Source organism: Tigriopus californicus, chromosome 6 (assembly GCF_007210705.1).
Source record: "Tigriopus californicus strain San Diego chromosome 6, Tcal_SD_v2.1, whole genome shotgun sequence".
Lineage (NCBI taxonomy): Eukaryota > Metazoa > Arthropoda > Copepoda > Harpacticoida > Harpacticidae > Tigriopus > Tigriopus californicus.
Genome location: NC_081445.1, coordinates 12,344,952 through 12,365,428, shown reverse-complemented (window position 1 = coordinate 12,365,428; position 20,477 = coordinate 12,344,952). Strand labels below are relative to the sequence as shown.

The 20,477-nt window shown below is 38.2% G+C and overlaps 2 protein-coding genes across 2 annotated transcripts in view; one reads left to right on the top strand and one right to left on the bottom strand.

Annotated features, from left to right (window-relative positions):
• Positions 1–8,772, top strand: part of LOC131881973 (sodium-coupled monocarboxylate transporter 1-like) — a 17,127-nt gene extending 8,355 nt beyond the window's left edge. Inside the window, exons 3-14 of the mRNA XM_059228972.1 lie at positions 1,519–1,678; positions 1,770–1,835; positions 1,898–1,949; positions 2,009–2,076; positions 3,469–3,623; positions 3,704–3,844; positions 3,927–4,041; positions 4,113–4,406; positions 6,954–7,040; positions 7,113–7,279; positions 8,035–8,287; positions 8,532–8,772. Coding sequence (XP_059084955.1) covers positions 1,519–1,678; positions 1,770–1,835; positions 1,898–1,949; positions 2,009–2,076; positions 3,469–3,623; positions 3,704–3,844; positions 3,927–4,041; positions 4,113–4,406; positions 6,954–7,040; positions 7,113–7,279; positions 8,035–8,287; positions 8,532–8,657 — 1,684 coding nt within the window. The 3' untranslated portion in view covers positions 8,658–8,772. The remainder of the gene's footprint in view (positions 1–1,518; positions 1,679–1,769; positions 1,836–1,897; positions 1,950–2,008; positions 2,077–3,468; positions 3,624–3,703; positions 3,845–3,926; positions 4,042–4,112; positions 4,407–6,953; positions 7,041–7,112; positions 7,280–8,034; positions 8,288–8,531) is intronic.
• LOC131881974 (uncharacterized) lies at positions 8,694–20,477 on the bottom strand. The gene is made up of 6 exons (XM_059228973.1): positions 20,309–20,477; positions 19,926–20,124; positions 17,056–17,278; positions 15,088–15,251; positions 11,161–11,396; positions 8,694–9,755 (listed from the first exon to the last, which is right to left on the bottom strand). The coding sequence occupies exons 2-6, from the start codon at positions 20,066–20,068 to the stop codon at positions 8,743–8,745; spliced, it is 1,779 nt and encodes a 592-aa protein (XP_059084956.1). The 5' UTR covers positions 20,069–20,124; positions 20,309–20,477; the 3' UTR covers positions 8,694–8,742.

Here is a 20,477-nt window from a genome sequence, read left to right as displayed (position 1 = left end):
GATGCCACAGGTGGGTTTCAATCCGTCAAAGGTTAACTGCTTGTCAATGTCATTGTCATTCGAGTAAGGTTTTTTTTTTGGTTTGGGTTGCAAGGATCGGAGGGGTTAGCCTTGCTCGGCCAGCGAAGCCAGCCATCACGTCGTTCACTTCCATTCTGCATTAGGCGCGCATGTTCATGGCCGGCATCAGTTTTGGTTCTCCATCTGTGGATGTGGATAGCGTTTAAAAGTTTCATTTGGAGAAAGGTCAGGGAGGAGAGTCGAACCAGGGACCTTCCTCACTCTGGAACACCGCACCAACCACTGCGCCACGTCTCCCCCCTAAAAGCGGGGTCTTTACTTTTTAATTCCTATTTATAACAAACATTAATTTGCTTTGCTGCTTAGCTTTGATTATCTGTCTGACGTAGGCAATCAAAGATTTATCTAATGCTTAGTTTTCTCCTTGTAAGGCAAAATGTTGTTGGGTCTTCTTTTACTACATTGGCATTTTATGTTGATGATTCTCATTATGGTGAAAATATATCCCTGCCACATTTATTGTATATCACTGTGTGTCATCGTACAATAGGATACGATCGCAGCCTCAGTTTGTTTGTTTTTTGTACCCCTTTGCGCCCAAGCGCCATCTTTTGGATACGTAGTGATGTATCAACCGTGAAAATGACACAACTTTTTCCGGCCATAGTTGAACTTTTGTTGCATAAAGAGCTAAAAATTTGATCTTTTTAATTGTTTCTAGCACTATCCTTCGGTTTCTTTGAATAACAGTTTTTCTAATTACAACACTTTTGCAATTCACTTATGCCACTGCCAAACCCTCTCAACACATCACTACTTAAGCCAAAGGGGAGCGCTGGGGAGCAAAGGGGTAAACAACAACCTCCGTGAGCATATCCTATGAAGGGAGGAGTTAGCGTTGTTTCCTTCTGTGAGAGAGGTTCCTGGTTTGAATCTCTTCCCCGACCTTTCTCCAAAAGGAACATTTTAGACGTTAACCACACCCGCAGATGGAGAACCAAAATGATACCGGACATAAACCTGCCAAGCAAAATTTATAAATTGACGATGTTATTTATGGCTCGCTGGTAGGACGAAGCTCGCCCTCTGATCCTGGCACCCCATACTTAAAAAAATATTAACGTCATTCTGGCATTTTATGTCATAAATGTTAACCAACACAAGGATTCCATATTAATTTCCATTACTTGTGATATCTCTTGAAGATGCCCATAACGGTTAACGAACCTTGACTTTTAAGTTAATGGTGCTCACCACTGCCAAAGGATAGCATTTAGCACACAGTCAAAATTTGAATTGAGCACAATAATAATGAATCACGTGTGCTCATTTGGGACGTGTTTTCATTGTAGCAGAATAAACCAATGGACATTTTCAAAATTACTGAGAAACATCACTGATTCACAAGTATCTTTCAAGTGGAACAACCCCTGTTGAACGATCTGAGTTTTCATCATTCATGAACCATCTCTGAACCTATATTCATTGACCTTTCAGCTTCATGTCTGCCATTACTCTCTTGGGAACTCCGGCCGAGATGTACGTGTTTGGAACTCATTACGTCGTTTTGGTATTGAGCTATCCACTAGTAATGGCAGCCGCAGCTCATTTTTACCTCCCAGTTTTCTATAAATTGGATGTCAGTACCAGTTACGAGGTATGCTCTGAAATATCCATATGGTGGTGAATAAGTTGGTCTTTTGACTTTAAACGGATGTAAGCCTGTGACGTAATTTGCCTCTTTTCAGTACCTGGAATGGCGATTTCATAAATCCGTGCGAATCCTCGCCTCTTGTTGCTTTATTCTGCAAATGGTGGGATAGTTCTTTGATTGTCACTTTTCAATCCATTTTGATAGAAGCTTTTCCTTATTCAGGTCTTATACATGGCCATCGTCGTCTACACTCCGGCCTTGGCCTTGTCACAGAGTAAGTTTTTTTAGTTTTGGAGAGTATTTCGGATTCACAATGCTCCAAATTTGTTCCAGTTACGGGATTTCAAGTGGATTTGGCATGCGCCATCATCTTTTTGGTCTGCATCTTTTACACGGTCATTGTAAGTAGCTCACTTTCAACTTGAGCACATTGCTTGTGAGGCATTAATTCTAATTTCACCAAACATGCAAACAAGATTATAGGTTCAATAAAACGGGTGTCCAATATTTCGAGTTATAATAGACACATAAATCTTTCCGAATGATCACATATCTTTCAAACGAATTCCTCGTCGTTGAATTAGAGTTAAAACTGAAGCCTCGGTTTTAAAATAATCGAGGATTTAAATTCAAACTGTTTTGCACTTCTTAATGATGAAAAACGAACCTAAATGTATTTTGTAACGGGATCTGACCTAGAGCCTGTAACAAACCGATCGAAGGGTTTCAAGTAAGGTCCAGGTTCTCCGGTAGAGGCGCCACCAGGAAGGGCTGTGTAGGACTGAAATACGAAAATTGAATCAATGTTACATGACCAGCACGCAGTAGAGTCATGTGGAAACTGTTTGAAAAATGAGAATAAACAAAAATAATATCATGATGATGGCAAATTTCCTTCAAAGGGCCAATTTTATTTTGCCATTTGGCCTTAAAGATCAATCATTGATCCCTGACAAATTTGGCTGACTTCCCTCATGTCGGGATGAAGGACTGAGCTTTAAGGCCAAACGTGAAAGGGATATTATCAATTACAAATAAAATTTGTTCCTATTGTGACATCATTTTTCAGTGTTATTCTTGTACACATAGTTTCCATATAACACGATTGCTTATTTGTATGGGATGGCTCTGATTCTATTAATTCAGTCAAACTCAGCCCATCCCAGTGGCGCCCTCTACAGAAAATATGAACGATCTGAACGCTTTTTGAGGCACTTTGAACCACTGCATTATCAATATCGCAAAAACGATATCGCCAATTGCTGTGTCTGTGAATTGTGACGTCGCCAATTATATTTCGCCAATCATTTTAGACCCAAGTATTATGTCATACATTCCATTTATAAGTATTCTTAAGTTTTGATGAATTTCTGACCCTCTTTGCTCAATTTCAAATTAAAGTTCTCTTCTTGAACTTTTCAAATGATTTCACAGGGAGCTACTCAAAGTCCATTGAATATTTTAAATGCAAATATGGAATTTTTGTTTCCGGTATCCTGCCCTCACTTTGAACATGTTAAAAAGTTATTTTTTATTGTTTAGTGGAGTTGTAATTGTAAATAAGGGGTAGAACTCTCTCTCTTCTACGTAGGGCCAAAATCTTAACAAATCTTATATTCTTCTTCCTGGCTCAAGTTCTCATTACAAAATAAAATATCCAACATCTATCAATAGAAAAAAATATTGCGAGCCATAACACGGAGCTGCCGCCGTTTTTCTGTACTTCCTCAAAATCAATAATTTATTCATTTTCCGGAGATGATAATTTTCAAAATCTATGGCCAATTTTCCAGGGTGGAATCAAAGCCGTGATGTGGACTGACACTTTCCAAGCCGCCATGATGTTTGGCTCCTTTTTGGCCGTTATCATTAAGGGCAACTACGACGCCGGTGGCACTTTCAAGGTTTTTGATAGCAATTATCAAACCAGCCGCATCGAGCTATTTGAGTAAGTTGCAGGAAAAATTCATTTTTTCTAGACATGCACTATATGCACAATATCTGACCAGACTCGTTTTCCTCGTGCAGTTTTAGTATGGACATGACCCAGAGGCACACGGTCTGGGCCATGATTATTGGTGGCTATTTCACATGGATCTCCATTTATGGGATCAATCAAACCCAAGTACAACGATACTTGAGTGTCCCCCGAAAGGAAATGGCGGTGAAGTATGTTGGTCAGACATGTATATACATTTAGAACGATTAGTCTGGAGAAAAGGTCACTCTACACATTTTCTTTCCACTTTAGAGCCATTTGGTTAAACGGACTCGGAATTGGGTCACTCCTCATGATGTGTGCATACGCGGGTTTGGTGGTATTTGCTTATTACGACGAAGCTCAATGTGATCCAATCAAGGCCAAAGTAAGTCTTTGCGTTCGTTATGGTAAACGTGTAAGTCTGTCGTTAACATAAGTATGTCCTTGACTGGGTAGCAAGTGGAAACCAAAGACCAGATTTTCCCCCTCTTCGTGATGCAAGTCATGGGGGACATACCGTGCATTCCTGGCCTTTTTGTGGCAGGGGTCTTCAGTGGAGCCTTAAGTACCGTGAGCAGTGGATTGAACTCCTTGGCCGCAGTCGTTCTGAAGGACTTTGTTATGAATGGATGTGTGAATAATCTCTCGAACAAGTCGGAGATGATTCTCACTCGAGGTTTGGCCGTGGGTTTTGGCGTTACCAGTTATTTGGTTGTGTTTCTCGTCAAATATCTACCCGGAGTCCTCGAGGTAAGATTGGATAATTAGTTTGGTGTCTAGTAAAAGTTGAACATATCTAAGTGCATCGCTTTACTGCCGATCTCTTGCCTAATGACAGGATGATGGATCCCCAAGTTGAAGATAAGAGGTTAAACCAAAAGCGAATAATTTACCTTGTTTCGTATGGCAATGGGGAGTGTTAAATTCTTTTGTATTGAATTTTGATGCCATAATTTTTCCTCGATTACGAAGGTCTTGCCTCAATGGCAACACTGATTGAAATTGACATAGTTTGCTATACTTTTTCCATTTTGTTTCTCGTTTGGACTTACACGGGATTTAGCAGCCGCTACAGGGAAAATAATACTAAGTACTATTAAGATAAAAGATTATAATTTGTCTGATTGATACCACTTGAATTTTATAGAATATTTTGACTACCAACGGATTGAAGTTGGCAGATCAGGCAATCCCTTGAATGTGGGGTTGATCAGAAATTTTGGTCAAAAATTTGTCCGATTCTGATTTCAAAAGAATCCGCAAGTCCGAAAAAATAATGAAAAAAAAAATCGCAAAAAATATTATTGGATCAACACTCACTTACTACCTACAAATATTTCAGGGAAGCAAATTAAACAATGAAGGAGCAAGAGAAAGAAGAGAAGTGCACTGCTTTGTTGTAACAAGCCTGAATTCTCGAGGGCTTGAAGGTGCTCTCAAAATGCACATTAAGCCTCTACGGTCACTAGAATTGACCCTAAATCTTGTTTTGGGACAAAGCTCATGGATACTTTTGAAGACGTACAGTATCAGATACCTTTCGTACCTTCTCTGAACACTTTACAGTTCCAACTTTTTTAATCTCTCCCAATACGAGAGCTCTCTCATTCCTGTGATGTTTCTAGTGAAACATCTTTGGACTTGTTCGACCTTTTGCAAACCTGCTGAACACATTGGAGCCCAAATGGGTGAAGCATATTCAAGATGTGGTTGAACAATCGACTTGAACAGAGTTAGTATCGTGGTACTATTGCTGGACTTAATTAATTACACCTGACAAATATCCGCACGGTGTTACTCAAAATACTGAAAAAGTTTTTTTTGCAAATGCCAAGACTTCTAATAACGATTTTCCGTGTTATTGAAACAAAAGGAACAACTTTTGTAAAAAATAATCTTGGATTCTATCTCATATTAACATATTAATTCCCTTAAAGTCTACAAAGGGATAACATTTTCAAAAACGCAATCAATAGATGTTGGGAGTAACCTTACTTGCGTTTCCTACTAAAAATCTATTTCAATCCATGGAGCAAACCATAAGATATCTCGTTTTCAAAGATTGCATTTTCCTCAAATTTCACTACAAATGGCTCCGGTTATATCTTAAAGCAATTGCCAAGAAATATAATAAGCTTTTTCTATGACTAAAATATAAATGGAAATATTTCATTTTTCTGAAGCATGTAGAAAAACCCGAATATAGTTTGCAATATGACTTAAAAGTTACTTAATATCAATATTTCACAATTGTGATGCCATACTGGTCATTCGCAACTTTCATCAAGCTTAATCTTGAATTTTGACAAAATTATATTAACGTTTAATAAAAACATAGCTAGTACGTAGAAATTAATTGTTGCAAAAAGTGACAATTTGGACAATTAAACTGTCACAGGTATCGTTCAAATTATTTAGGAACATGGTAAGATAGTGTAGCTTTTGGCATTTAAGTAAAATGAAAGGCAATTTTGCATGTTTTGTAAGTTTTAAGCGATATTTTTTGCTGCTTTTTGCTTTTCAAGAAAATATCATTTCTTGTCGTGTCATTGAAAAAGACCATCATATTCCTTGGGCATAACTGGAAACATAATTAGGCCATTTTTCGATCTTTTAAGGCGTAAAACACAACCTTTAGGTTGCAAGAACTAAGTATGTGCTGAATAGAAGTTCATGAAATTTTACGTCAATACATAACTAAGGTATGTTCAATACTGATTGACTACGTTTTCGACAATGATGCAATTTAATGGGCTTTAAGTGATTTAACACACTTATCTGAGCTACTTTTAAACATGTGTACTTCACAAAAGTTGTTCAAGAAAAACATATCTAGATGTCTTGGCATTTGAGCAAACAATTAACCAGAAAATTAAACCACCGTGTCCAACCACAAGTATGAAAAGTTTTGCCAACATTAAACTGGACATGCTCGTCAAAATTACTTTTCGAAAACGAGTAATACTTGACTTGCTTTAGGGCTTCCGATGCGATTAATAAAAAACGAATCCAATCAATCGAGTAAAAAGATAAAAACTTGTAATACCCGATTATGGCGAATGTTGAGGAAGAGGGAGGGTTTGGGAAACTTTTGGATTGCAATGGTTGGCATCAGTTGTCGTTAACCACCAATTATGCGAGTAATCAAAACGCAAAGAAAACCAATTCACCATGAATTTTCCTATTATTCAATAATCGATAACACTTGAAGCTCAGCTCGTGTTCAATCTCTCCTTCTCGCATAACAATTGGTCATGCCTATTGAAAAATCTTGGAACCTGCTCTCCTCCGTTCTAGGCCGCATTGGGAATTTTTGGCATCGTCGGAGGACCGGTACTCGGAGCCTTTACTTTGGGCATGTTTGTACCTTGGTGCAATAGCATTGTAAGTCCAATTATACTAATCCGTTCGTAATTGACCTAATCTTATTAGCTTATGCTTGCTCTCTTTATCCAGGGCGCTTTCGTCGGGATGCTCACTAGCCTGGTCTTCACGATGTGGATTGGCTTTGGGCAGACCGCAGCCAAGAACTTTGGTACGTATTCCGTTGCCGGAAAAGCGACCACTATTGATGGTTGTCCTTCGGATTGGTTCAATGAAACGAGCACTTCTGCAGAATCACAGTAAGTACTGGGACTGGTTGGGCCACAACCTTCTTATATGTAAATTGAAGTGTACAGGGTGCTCCTTAAGAAACGGAACAACGAACCATCTAGGGCTCAAAAAGCGGAAGCAGAAGGGACTGATCCACTTGTAAAATGTGTTTCTACTTCTAACTTGTCTTGAAATTGAAGATGTCTCTTCAAAGTGGCCCTTGTTGTGACAGGTGTTGATACTGAAACATAACTAGTTTGCGATAGCAATAAGTAACAATCCTACTGTTTGATCAACTATATTCAAAACTTCCGCCAAAACCCACAGCTGACGCAAGTTAACAATCCATAGAATGAGACTATTTTACCCCATCCTGCAGTAAGTGAAAATGGAATTGGCAATTTACTTCAGGTCGTTTCCTTGTTTGTCCCAAAAATATTGTAAGATATATATCATATTAAGATATTTATTGGAAGATATTGGCATGGTGTAAAAAGTGTTCCACCACAAATTACGCTTTTGCGAACAATTTGACACCTTTAAGTAGCAGTTGTCTGACGATTTCAGCATAATTTGTATGAGCTCATTGGGGTACTTTTCAGCACAATAGAGGTACTAAAAATCCAAAATACAACGCACAATATTAGATAACATTTTTTTTGAAGGTTTCAAAAAGTGTTTTGCACAATCTAATTACATTCACTTTTTACCTTTTGAGAATCAAGTTGAAGTCAAAAAATGCTGCTTTAATATTTAGATTGACTAATTTCGCTTCATTTTGCAGGACCAATGCTCCGGAAATCAGTGACAATGGGTTTACGCACCTGATTGTTTATGAAATCTCATACATGTGGTTTTCTGCCATTGCTTGCATGTTCTGTGTTGTAGTTGGCATTATTGTCAGCTTTTTATCTCAACCACAAGACCCTCGACTCCTAAACCCGGATCTAATCAGCCCATGGTTTAAGAGGATTTTTGGATTTTGGCCAGCTTTCATCACGGACAGGGTCAACGCCATTGACATTGGAACGGAATATGTAAGTTTTATTTGGTTGGACATATTATGCCCGATAAATGTTATCAAGAATGGAACGGATTTTTCAACGCTATCTTTATACTCTTTGAGGGAGTTCTTTGACCTTGGTGCTGGCCATTTTTGGCTGCTTGCCCCATGCATCTCGTATTTTTTTCAAGCAGTCTGTATTAAATGAACACCTACATTCATCGTATGAAAGTCTCTCAAAATGCCATTGCTAAGTAAAAAGCTCTTCTCTGTTATAGATTCCATCAAAAAAGGAAAGTATCTTAAAGTCTCGTCAAATTCAACATTCCCCCACCGAGGCCCAATTAACGGGTAGTGCTAATGAAGCATACGAAATGGAGGATGAAGAGTTCAAAAAGGCATAACTACATAAACCAATCAAACAATCGGCTGCATGCCTGTTAGTATGAAAAACAAAAACGAATTGTATATTTGTACCCAAGATCAGAATTAAACTGTGGTATATCGTCCAACACTGGATTCTCTTTGGTCTCGTTTTGTTCCTGAGTTTCCACTCCCGCTTTTCTCCGACTTCTTAGTGGACGAGGTATTTGTATTGGCTTTGCCTTTAGCCCCGGTTTTGGCTGTGGTTTTTGTTTTGGAAGGGCTTTCCACCGCTTTTACTTTCTTGATCGGACCATTCTTAACCCGCTTCTTGGGTTTAGGCTTCGGGAAGTCCTCGTAGTCCTCAGCTGGCTTGGTCTCAGGTGGAATATATCCTTCCGGAAGTCTCACTTCGCTGATGGTTTTCAGACCTGACGACCTTTTGGGCCGAGTTGGTTGCTCCTCACCTGGATTTTCCAAGGGTTCATTGGCTTGTGGGCCATCTGCTTCTTCCTCCGCATCTTCTTCGCCATCGGACATGGCTCGAAGTCGTTTCACATTATTGGGCCAGGAACCGGTTAGGAAAAGGTGACCGTGGACCACTCCCTCTTCTGGATCCGGTTCCTCGGTGACTTTGTCAATCTTAACAAATGTGTCATACTTCTCTGGTGGATCCGGGACTGAATTGTCATGTCCATTGATATGGGGACCTTCTGGATTGCGCTTCTTCAAAATCGGAGGGCGGGCTTTGGGCGGGATCAATGGGTCATGAACGATGACCAAACTCTCTGGTGGGAGTTCCTCTTCCCAGAAGTCATCTTGGCATTTCCGACAACAACAGCAAACCAAGATTGAGGCCAGGATTGTGAGGAGGGCCACCAAGGGGATCCAAAAGAAGCCAAAGATATCGAAAGTGCCGATGATGCCCCACATGATTATCCTGTATTTGAGATCCAGGGAGAGATAGAATTCGTCAATGAAGGTTGGATCGGGAGGAACGACTCCTTTGCATTGAAGAGAAGGTGGAACAGGAGAGGACAGATTGGGACGGTTGCATCGAATCGTCATATGTTGAAATTGAGACACATCCATGGCCGAGGACACGTCCAAGACGTTGTTGGCAACTACGACTTCCGTGCCTGAAAAACAGCCACATAATGTAAATCCAATATTTTTTAGAGTTACCAAAACTGAAGTCAAAATAAGTAGGGACAAGTAGGGTATTGCAAGAGAGAGAATTTACTACATCGAGATTATTTTGGTTCAGAATAGGACTTTGATGTGGATTGCAAAGTAGTTGAATGAGAATTGGTTGTATGCTATTTGAAATCTGGTGTTTCAATTGACATTTTTCTTTTTAATCATGATTCGGAAACCTTGTTAGAAGTATCTTGAAATTGTTGTGAAGTGGAATAATGCTCGGAAATGAAAAACGCGTTGTAATAGTTGGTTGTCAAAAGTTAAGTAGAAACACGTTAACAAAAGTTTCTAATGCATGTGAAGTAAGCTAAAAGGAGAGACAAATCGTGTTTGGACTCTTTGGCATATCCTTCTGCAATTAAAGCGCATGCCATTTTTGGTGGAAGTTTGACACCGTATCGCAATCACGACTCAAAATCCAAATACTGTTTGCTCGAACAACCCATTGATCATGAACCAATAACAACTTTTACCCAAGTATGGTACACGCTAGCTGGGCACCTTGTCTATATACTTTTGCTCGATTGAATCATAGAGAGGAAGCATCTCCTAGAGAGTGCGATGAGAGCTAAGCAGGCAGACTAGTTTTCAGAGCGAATGAATGTCAGCTGACCGGCTGCAAGGGTTTAGTTTCTGATTGTAGAGGCGCTGCTTTCCATCAGCTAGAGGTGCACTATTCTAGTTTCCGATTCAGCTGCAGTAAAAAACCACAACAAACTCGATTTTTGCTGTTCTTTGTTACTTTTTCAATGATTGAATCACGTCAGCTGCTCCTTCTTCGCGGGAGTTTGAATCACTTCGTATCTTTCCAATTGTAAATATTCCCAATTGTTTTTCAGGTAAATGGGCTTCATATTTTCAAACCTATCAAATAAAATGAATTGATTGATTTGATTATAGTGATAATGTAGTCACTGTTCAGGTTGAAGATTCAGATTTGTATAATTGAATGAGAGAACATGTGATGTCGATGATTGAAATGCAATTCATACTAGAAGTATCGTTTCTAAAACGAAATTGAGCGCAATTACATGTCCCCAAAACCCCGAAATGTAACTTACATATAGCCATGAATGTCGCATGCTTATAAAATTGCTTTTTGTAATTGCACTTCCAAATTCAATTCCCTAAACCTTACTTTCAATGCACGAAACGATACGCAAATGTTAAACAATTGGGCCAATGAAAGTCATCTAGTTTAATTGATAAATTGATAAAGCATTTCCATGCATTCATTTCCTTCTTCAGAATCTGCTTAGAACCAGGCCTGTGTTATTTCAAATTAATTTTTCCAAGTTACCTTTGAGATTGGGCTCCAGCAACTCCAATAACAAGAACTCCTACCTTGCTTGGCCAGGACGGCCTTGGGTGCTGCATCAATGAATTGGTTGTGATTGAGTCGAACTCGCGTGACGTTATGGATATAGAAGCCCGGCCAAGGAATGGTTTCGAACCGAGATTTGGAGACCACGACAGCGAAGCCATCCAAAGCTGTAAGTTTCAAGGGAACCTCGGCGTTGACCTCGTGAAGTATCAATCGCCTCACTTGCCAGGCCTTGATGGAAAACAGGGCTGGTGAGCTACAATGAAGGAAATTGAATTAGAGATAGAGAGAGCGAAAGGCAGTGATTGGATGGGCCTTATCCCATCTCGCCCAGATGGGTTCATTTGATGAGCTTGGGAGGAAAGCTTCCAAACATTTGAGTTGTACGAAGGAACATACCCAATAATTCATTGAACATTGCGAAACCCAGATTTCAGGGAGTCCAAACCAACATTCATGAACTGGTTATGTTCTTTTGGGAATACAGATTCCTCATACTTCAGTGTTATGAAATTTGTTACAAGTCAGGGGAATACAAACCATCCGTTTTCCAATTTTTACGATGCTTTGAAATGTACTTGGTGTTAACCCAATCGCCTAAGCGTATCTTTAACACTTATGACCTAACATCTTTGAAAATTTTGCTTGACCACTGTCAAAGAGCTTTAAAAAAAACGTGTGTACAATGGATTTTGAGATGACACTTTGCTCATTCCGATAAGGGTTTAATTTTCGTGAAAGCTGAACAAAAAACCTTTGGAGTTTTGTAGTCCCAAAAAAAAAGCAACCCACGACTCACACATCCACTACAGGAATATCCTTTAAAGCACTCATTGTTATCACTTATCAAACAGTAAAAAAGGCGAATATAATCGAGTAAGATAAGAATCAATTGGATTGGAAATAAACTATAGTATACTTTTGGGGTCAACAGAACGGGTCTCTATTAAAACTAAACTTTTACATTACACTCAGAGGTTTAGAAGTGTCATGATGAAAAGGACTTACAATCGTCATCGTCTCGGCACATTTAGGATGTGCGTAAAGTTGAGGGGATAGTTTAATTAAAGTTAAAGCTAAAGACTCCTGAAAAGGCAAGCAATAGATTGGAATATTTCAATAATACTTGATTGAAAACCGGCAAAATTTTGTACGAAACGTTTAAAAGCAGGATGAATGAAATATACGCGAAAAATGTAAGAAATGATGATTTCAGATGTCAAGCATTACAATATGAAAAATACTAAAGTGTCAAGTTTCGAGCAAAAAAGATAAAACCCTACAAACAAGTAGGACTTTTTAGATAAAACCAAACCAGTGATGCAAATTACGATACCTTAACCAATAAAATCAAACTGTCTCATCTCCTCTGAAGCAAACCTTTAGAATGCTAAACATTAACTTCATCTTTTGGAATGGAATGACGGTTACAAAAATAAAATCTCAAATGAAAAGGAAAGTTAAGTCTGGGGGTTCAAAAGTAATTGTCCAACAGTGGTTTTGTCACAAAAAACTGAATTGGTTGTCAAAAAATGAACAGGATTTCTAACTTTTTCGCATTTTTGTCCGTAACACATTAAAGTCCTTTAAGAAATCGAGTAAATCATATTTATTGAATACACGGATAAACTTTTTCAAAAGGTTTTTTAAAACGTTCAAAATTTGTACCGTCTAACTTGTTAGTGCTAAAGGAGTGCTTAAGTTAGTTTGATGATTTCCCTGAAGAGGGCCTGTCAGGGTTGAATACATTTTCAATCAAAAAATACAATTTCGTAAGCAATATTTTTTAACTTAAATTCAATAAAATTGCAAAATATGCTCTTTTACTTTAAAAATATATTTATAACTTGGTACTTCTGTTATCACTTTTGGCCTTGAAATCAAGCTTCATAAGCCACTTAGGCAGTGCTTCCAGATAGTTGGCGGAAAAAAGCGCCAAAAATTTGAGGGAAGCGATCAAAATATGGTAGCACTGACCTAGGTACAGACGAGGAAATTCGTCATTGTTACCAATGCACATTTGAGCAAATTAGGAAGTGCTGGGGCGAGTCCTCAGAATTTTTGACTTTCTGCCAGACTCACCGAGTCCGGACTCGAGTCTTTTACTGGAGTCAGGTCAAGCAAAACCACTCATCTTACAAAATTTAAAGTAAAACCCAACATTTCTTTTCTTTAACAAGGTCGGACTCCACTAAATTGAGGGCATCTGAAAACTGGAGACTGCCCATTACTTTCGCAGGTTCTTGAAAATGTACAATTTTTTGCAGTTATACACAATAAAAAAATATATTGCGTTACCAATTGACAAAATCTAGATGTAAGATAAAGTGAATTCCCAAGAAGTTATTACCTCAATTTTGGAAAGATGCCCATCTCCTCTCAAGGGTCAAAGTTTCAAATTGTGTAAACCATTTGGGCTCTTTCATTACCTTTTGAGGACCTAAAAACTGCTACAAATATTATTAACCCCAGCACTACTCACTATTTGAGCCCTTGGCTTTTTTGTTTTATTTATCCTCTTCCAGATATTATGGAAGGCAAACTGTGGAAAGAACTTAGGAATGAACGTCAAATTGAATAATCAAGAATTGTAAAAGTGAAGTTGTTAAGCCAAAAAGTTTAATTGATAGGCTAGCTATTTCGCAATCGTGCAAAGAGTCAAGATCAGGATTCAAAAATAAGGTATTTTTGCCACACTAGAAATCCCAGGCCATAAGGTGTAAAAATGCCAAGTCCAACAATCAAAATGTAATGAATTGGGACTGTAAAAAAGTTTCAATGTCAAGTATCGTCAATAAAATGAATTTTGCGGAAGTTTGGACAAAAACCTGATTATTTGAAAATGTCTCACAAAGCGTAAATATTTAAAGTAAATATTAATGTTTGTCAAAAAATTCAAATTTGCGGAAATTTGGACAAAACCACCTGATTGTTTAAAAGTGCTTCACAATCGCCAAATAAGTAATATGAATAAATATTTCAGTTTTCAGGTCTTGACAAGTCTCCTTACAATAACCATATCCGGTAACATTAAGCAGGGAACGTCATTTTAGAATAAATCATGTGGCTGGACAATCGACTGTACAGGAGCGATTATTCAACCACATCTTGAATATGCTTCACCATTTGGGCTCCAATGTGTTCAGCAGGTTTGCCAAAGGTCGAACAAGTCCAAAGATGTTTCACTAGGACATCACAGGAATGAGAGAGCTCTCATATTGGGAGAGAGACTTAAAAAGTTGGGACTGTACAGTGTTCAGAGAAGGTACAAAAGTATCTGATACTGTACGTCTTCAAAAGTATCCATGAGCTTTGTCCCAACCAGGATTCAGGGCCAATTCTAGTGACCGTAGAGGCTTAATGTGCATTTTGAGAGCACCTTCAAGCCTTCGAGAATCTTGGCTAGTTCGAACAATAAAGCCACGTCTCTTCTTTCTCGGGCTCCTTTGTTTTTGATTTGCTTCCCTCTGATATTCGTAGGGAATACGTAGGCATGTTGATCCGGTTGCATCTTTCAAGTCAGACTTGACAAATCTTTAGATAGCATTCCAGATCAGCCGTTTAACATTCAAGGACTAGCTCGTTCTGCCAACTCAAATTCGTTGGTAGACCAAATATCATATAAAGATTGAAAGGTAATAAATAGACGACTTATAACCTTTCATTTTAATAGTAGAAGGGGCTTACATTCCCTGTTGCGGTTAGAAAAGCCCGTGAAAAACCAAACCAAACCGAAATCTTCTGGAAAAAGAGGCGCAAAGCTGCGCAAGTCTTTTTTATATTTTTTAGCACGGGGAAAAGTTGTTGGACAACTAGAAAAAAAACTGCCTATGGTGTCCCTATTTCTTGTTTTCCTCTTCATCTGAGGATATGAAAAGGCTATTTCTGAACCAAATGAGCAACTTTCAAACTTCCAAAGAGGTTGTATAAAACACAATCTAACTCACAGTTCAGACTTCATAGAAGAGCTTCGAGTTTGATTGGCGCATTCAGAGCAGGAAATGTTCCCCGTGAACACGACCTTCGAGGAAATCCGTTCTAATTCCAAGCGATGGTGATGATCGAAAACCAATCCAACGTTTCTCACATGAACCTCATACGAGCCTTGAATCTGAAGGAGAAAGAACCAACTTTGTTTTGGGATAGTTTTCCTCTTCCAAGGGAATCATCTTTTGTAAAGGGAAACCTTCCATAATCATTCAAATCGTGTTGTCAAAGAGAGCATTCTTAACATTATCATTCCGGATGAATGTGAACAATGTCAGTATCGTCAGATTTCTTTTCGAGCTCAATTGGCCCTGAATGGGATTCTAAAAAGCTCGTAATTGAAACATGTACACTTGGTTTCGAGACAGCTGGGATTTTTTCCCCTTAACTTGCTTCAAAATTGTTGATAAACTGGTGTTGATTTGACTTTTTCACCATGTTGCCAGAATTCGTTAATCAATAGAATTTGAAAATGAAACATTTCGTTTGTCTATTATTTCCCTCTTTTCCATTAACAAACTCCTCGTATAAAAATACTGAAATCAAGTATTCGCTCATCAAGTGCTTCAAGAAAAGAAAAAAGTAATAAGACAATATTTTATCGTAATGCCATTCAACAACCTTTCTACACTCAAATACAAGATTTCTCAAAATGGATTTGCTTTTTGTTGTTGTAACGGAAGCCCCAAAACTGTTGCCAGAGCACATTGCCACACAACAATTTTATCCTTTTTGCTGACTTCCTTTCCGCTATTGGGAATGGAATCCCCAGCAATTCAAGGTGAAATATACAACATATATCTAACGGTATTTTTTATATTATTTGATCTGCCAACTGATTTAGCTAGCCCTTGGTCAATAACTTGTCCAAGTCTGACTTAACTCCACTGGATCAACACCTATGAACTCTCTGCAAATATTTGAGGGAAGCAAATTGAGCAATGAAGGGGAAGATTCTTGCCTTGTTCTCGTTACCTCTTAGACCGTTTACTTTATTCCAAATAAGCACTTCATACAACCACAAAATCTTCTTGGATAAATGAAATTGGCCAAATTTGAGCCCAATAGTATGCTTAGGGAACTCCAAAGTTATGTAGTACACACTGAATAAAATTCGAATTTTTGGCTTGCTCTTGGTCAGCTTACATATGTCATGACAACATAACTTTGAAACGGACCATTCTACTAGTGAATAATAATAAAAAAATGGCCTGTCTTTCATTGAAAAGATATGCATTTCTTATTCTTTAACTTAAATTCAAAAGGTGGCTCGGAGTTGACCAAGAGCAGGTTCCATATTTCTAGAAAGTTCGTGTCCAATTTAGCTCCTATTACCAATAGCTCAATGCGCTTCAAATAGGGTCCAGATTCTCCATAAGGGTCACCACTCAGAAAGAAGGGCTGAATGTTGCAGCAAATATTAAAATTTAATCTCTGTCACCTGACCAACAAGTGGTAATATCAAGTGGAATATTTCAAGTGGCCCCCATGACTAACTCAATATGTAAATGCAAGAAAACGACATTTTTTTTATCTTAACACAAATGAAGATGATGCTGACTGAAATAGTTGTTGACAGCACTTCTGCACTTCGGAGTGAAAAGAAATCTAAACAAAATTCGTTCGAAATTGTGTCAAATTTGGCTTTTCAAATGAGACGCTTCTTAAGAAAACACCCTTTTGAACGGTAGATGGCGATGGTTTTGGAAGTTGATGACGTTAATTTGGAAAAGTGCATTGTGCAAATAAACCATTATGTGTATCCATTGGCGTTTTTGACTTAGGAGCCGTTTTTTAAGGAAATAAAGTGTATTGCTTAAATTAACTCAGGGAGCGACCGTGGACTAATAATTTACGAATGCGCAATCAAACTCATTCGACGAGACGAAGAGGCACAGGGGATCAGAATCCAAAGTTTTCCACTTTACCTTGATTCTAAATGTGTTTCCTTTGCTGGAGGTATCATCCAACGCAAGTTTGCCAAAGTTAAGGTCCAATTTGAGCGCCCGACAACCCTCCAAGAGAACAGACACGTTTCCTGTTCTCAGAGTTGCTGGTAAACTTCGTAGAGGGCCCAAGAGGAAATGCGAGATCCGACCATTGTATTGCCCATTAGGACAAGAGCATGTAAAGTCAAAGCGCTCCACCGATCTGAAACACCAAACGAAAAAAAATATTAACATGCACGGTGTTACTCACAATACTGATAAAAGTTTTTTTGGAAATGACAAGACTTGTAATAATGATTTTCGTTGCTATTGGAACAAAAGGAACAACTTTTGTAAAAAATTATCTTGGATTCTAGCTCAAATTAGAATATTAATCCACTTAAAGCCTACAAAGAGATAACATTTTCAAAAACGTAATCAATAGATGTTGGGAGTAACGTTAGTTGCGTTTCCAACTAGAATTTTATTCAAAGCCATGGAGCAAACGATAAGGTATCTCGTTTTAAAAAATTGCATTTTCATCAAATTTGACTACAAATTGCTCCGGTTATATCTTAAAGCAATTGCCAAGAAATTTAATAAGCTTTTTCTATGCCTAAAATATAAATGGAAATATTTCACTTTTCTGAAGCAGGTAGAAAAACCCGAATATAGTTTGCAATATGACTTAAAAGTTACTTAATATCCATATTTCACAATTGTGATGCCATACTGGTCATTCGCAACTTTCATCAAGCTTAATCTTGAATTTTGACTAAATTCTATTACAGTTGAATAAAAGCATAGCTAGTACATAGCAATTAATTATTGCAAAAAGTGACAATTCGGAAAATTAAACTGTCACAGGCATCGTTCAAATATTCTAGGAACATGAAAGGATAGTGTATCTTTTGGCACTTAAGTAAAATAAAAGGCAACTTTGCATGTTTTGTAAGTTTTAAGCGATATTTTTTGCTACTTTTTGCTTTAAAAAAAAACCTTATACAAAATACGGAAATATTATTTCTTGTCGTGTCATTGAAAAAGACAATCATATTCCTTGGGCATAACTGGAAACATAATTAGGCCATTTTTCAATCTTTTAAGGCGTAAAACGCAACCTTTAAGTTGTAATAAGTAAGCATGTGCTTAATAGAAGTTTGTGAAATTGTATGTCAAAACATAACTAAGAGTATGCTTAATACTGATTGACTACGTTTTTGACAATGATGCATTTTAATAGGCTTTAAGTGATTTAACACACTTATCTGAGCTACTTTTAAACATGTGTATTTCACAAAATCTTTGCCGGAATTATCATTTGAATGTATCTTAAAAGCCTACTGCCAAACATTCCTTACTTCTGCTTTTGCCAAGCCAGCCTCGGGCATCCTCTCTTTTACGTTATGGAAGAAAGGAAAAAGAAAGAGAGTGCCCTAAGACGCACCATCTAAAGGATAGTCTCGTCAGCTGAGGCTTTTTCTTGCGCTGTTTGATAAATATTTGCCGCTTTTCTTCGCCATTCGCCTGGAAGCACTGCTCATGAGGACGCACGAAGCTCAGTCCTGAGAGGCGCCACTTCCCGTTTCTTGATTGTCAATGGTTAATGATTTTATAATAATGACTCTTTACTTTCTATTCAATGTTAAAACCAACAAACGTTCTGATGTGGATGGTAAAGTTGCCAACACTTTAGAGATTGTGTTTCAGCGTTTGTTTCATAAGGTTAATAAGGAAAATGAATCCATAAATCGTGCATCACTTGGCATTCATTCTAGCATTTCGTTGAGTGCACACAAACGAACCAAGTTAAAGAGGAACAGACTTGACACTGCCTCTCTTTCTTAAACAATTTCTAATTGTATGTACACTAAAAGCTGCCCCATTTAAGAGTATACCCTAATGAATGTAGAGTGATACGTGTCTAACTCGTGAGTCACGGCAAGACAACAAGTAGCACTTTGAGGCATTCATTCCCAGTTGGAAAGGGAAACGTGGATTCTCTACGTTTTCCATTCGTTGTAGGTTAGACCTCCAACCGCACCAGTCACGTTAAAAGACTTGGCAGTTTGGTGTGGGCCTTTGAAAAGTAATTGCGTGCGTACTTCATAGTTCTTTGGGATCCATGAAGCTGCGGGATGAGGATGATATGATTGTGACGACAAACTGGCTTTGGTGGCCTTCAAAGGTTACAAGGCTCATCAAGAAATGCCCAAAATTACTATGGTTTGGCCCCCCATAATCTCCTAAGCTAACTTTGGAATCATATGCAAGGAAAATGTTAATGGCTTCAAAATTGTATACTATACGTGGGTTGTCAGCTATTCGTCTTGGCGACCGAAACGCAATTTTTGAACAGTAATACCTGAGTATTTGCAATTAGTGACTCGTTAAATTTCATGTCAATGAAGAAGAAGAGTACTTAACCTAGAGATCAGTTAAATTTTAAAAAAGACCCCCATATTTTTGATGTACCTTTAGTGATTTCATAACTTAACTTTGTATAATAGATCAAGTATCTGTCAAAACGTATTTTTTTCGTGTTTCTTAATCAGAAAAACGTTACTAAAAGTATTGGCATTAAACACTCGGAGAGTATAACAATGAATTCCTCTTCTTTCAAATGGCAATTTTCATCAATTTCTTTTCTGCACCAATGATGATAGGTTTCTTCCATGCAACATCCGACAAGCATTCCTACAAAATTCTTATCATTCGTCTAAGTGTGCCTATTTTAAGAGCCCAATAAACGCCTGTTGGCAAAAATTGCCCCATAAATGTTCAAGGACACGATAACACACATGCATGCCTGTGTCAAAAGTGATTGTCACACGCACAAGCCTTTTAGCAAACTCTCATTTTTGCCTTACCTGGAATCGCTTTGAGTTCGAGATTTTGGGAGTCCCCGATAAACACATCGTGGCAAGTTCGGGTCTCGCTTTCTTTGAGCCCAGATGCTTGGAATTGTCACCAACACTAGGAGCATCAAGTACAAAAACCAGGTCTGATTCATCTTGATCCATCTACAAAGACCCAATATTGCTTCCTTGTTCCAGGTTCAAGAGAGCCCTGGAAAGAGTTGAAAGTTGAGTCAAGAAAGGAGTGAGATTTGTTTTCCGTCCCGAGGGATTGGTAAAAAAATGTTAGATCATTATGGTAATGAAGCTGTAAATGACATGGGAGGACAGGTGAGGTGAATTTGAAATTGTAGTGTACTATATGGAAGAATGTACGATGAAAAATGTAGGCTTACCTTTTGATGTATTGATGGGTGTTTTGGGATAGAGTATCACTGGAACATGTCATTGAGACCCAAACACTCATTGAGATTCACTTGAAAGTCACAGGGAGGAGTAATTGGACTCATTGTCCGACAGGCTTGCGAACATCTTGAAATTTACCAAGTCAAAGATGCAGAGGAG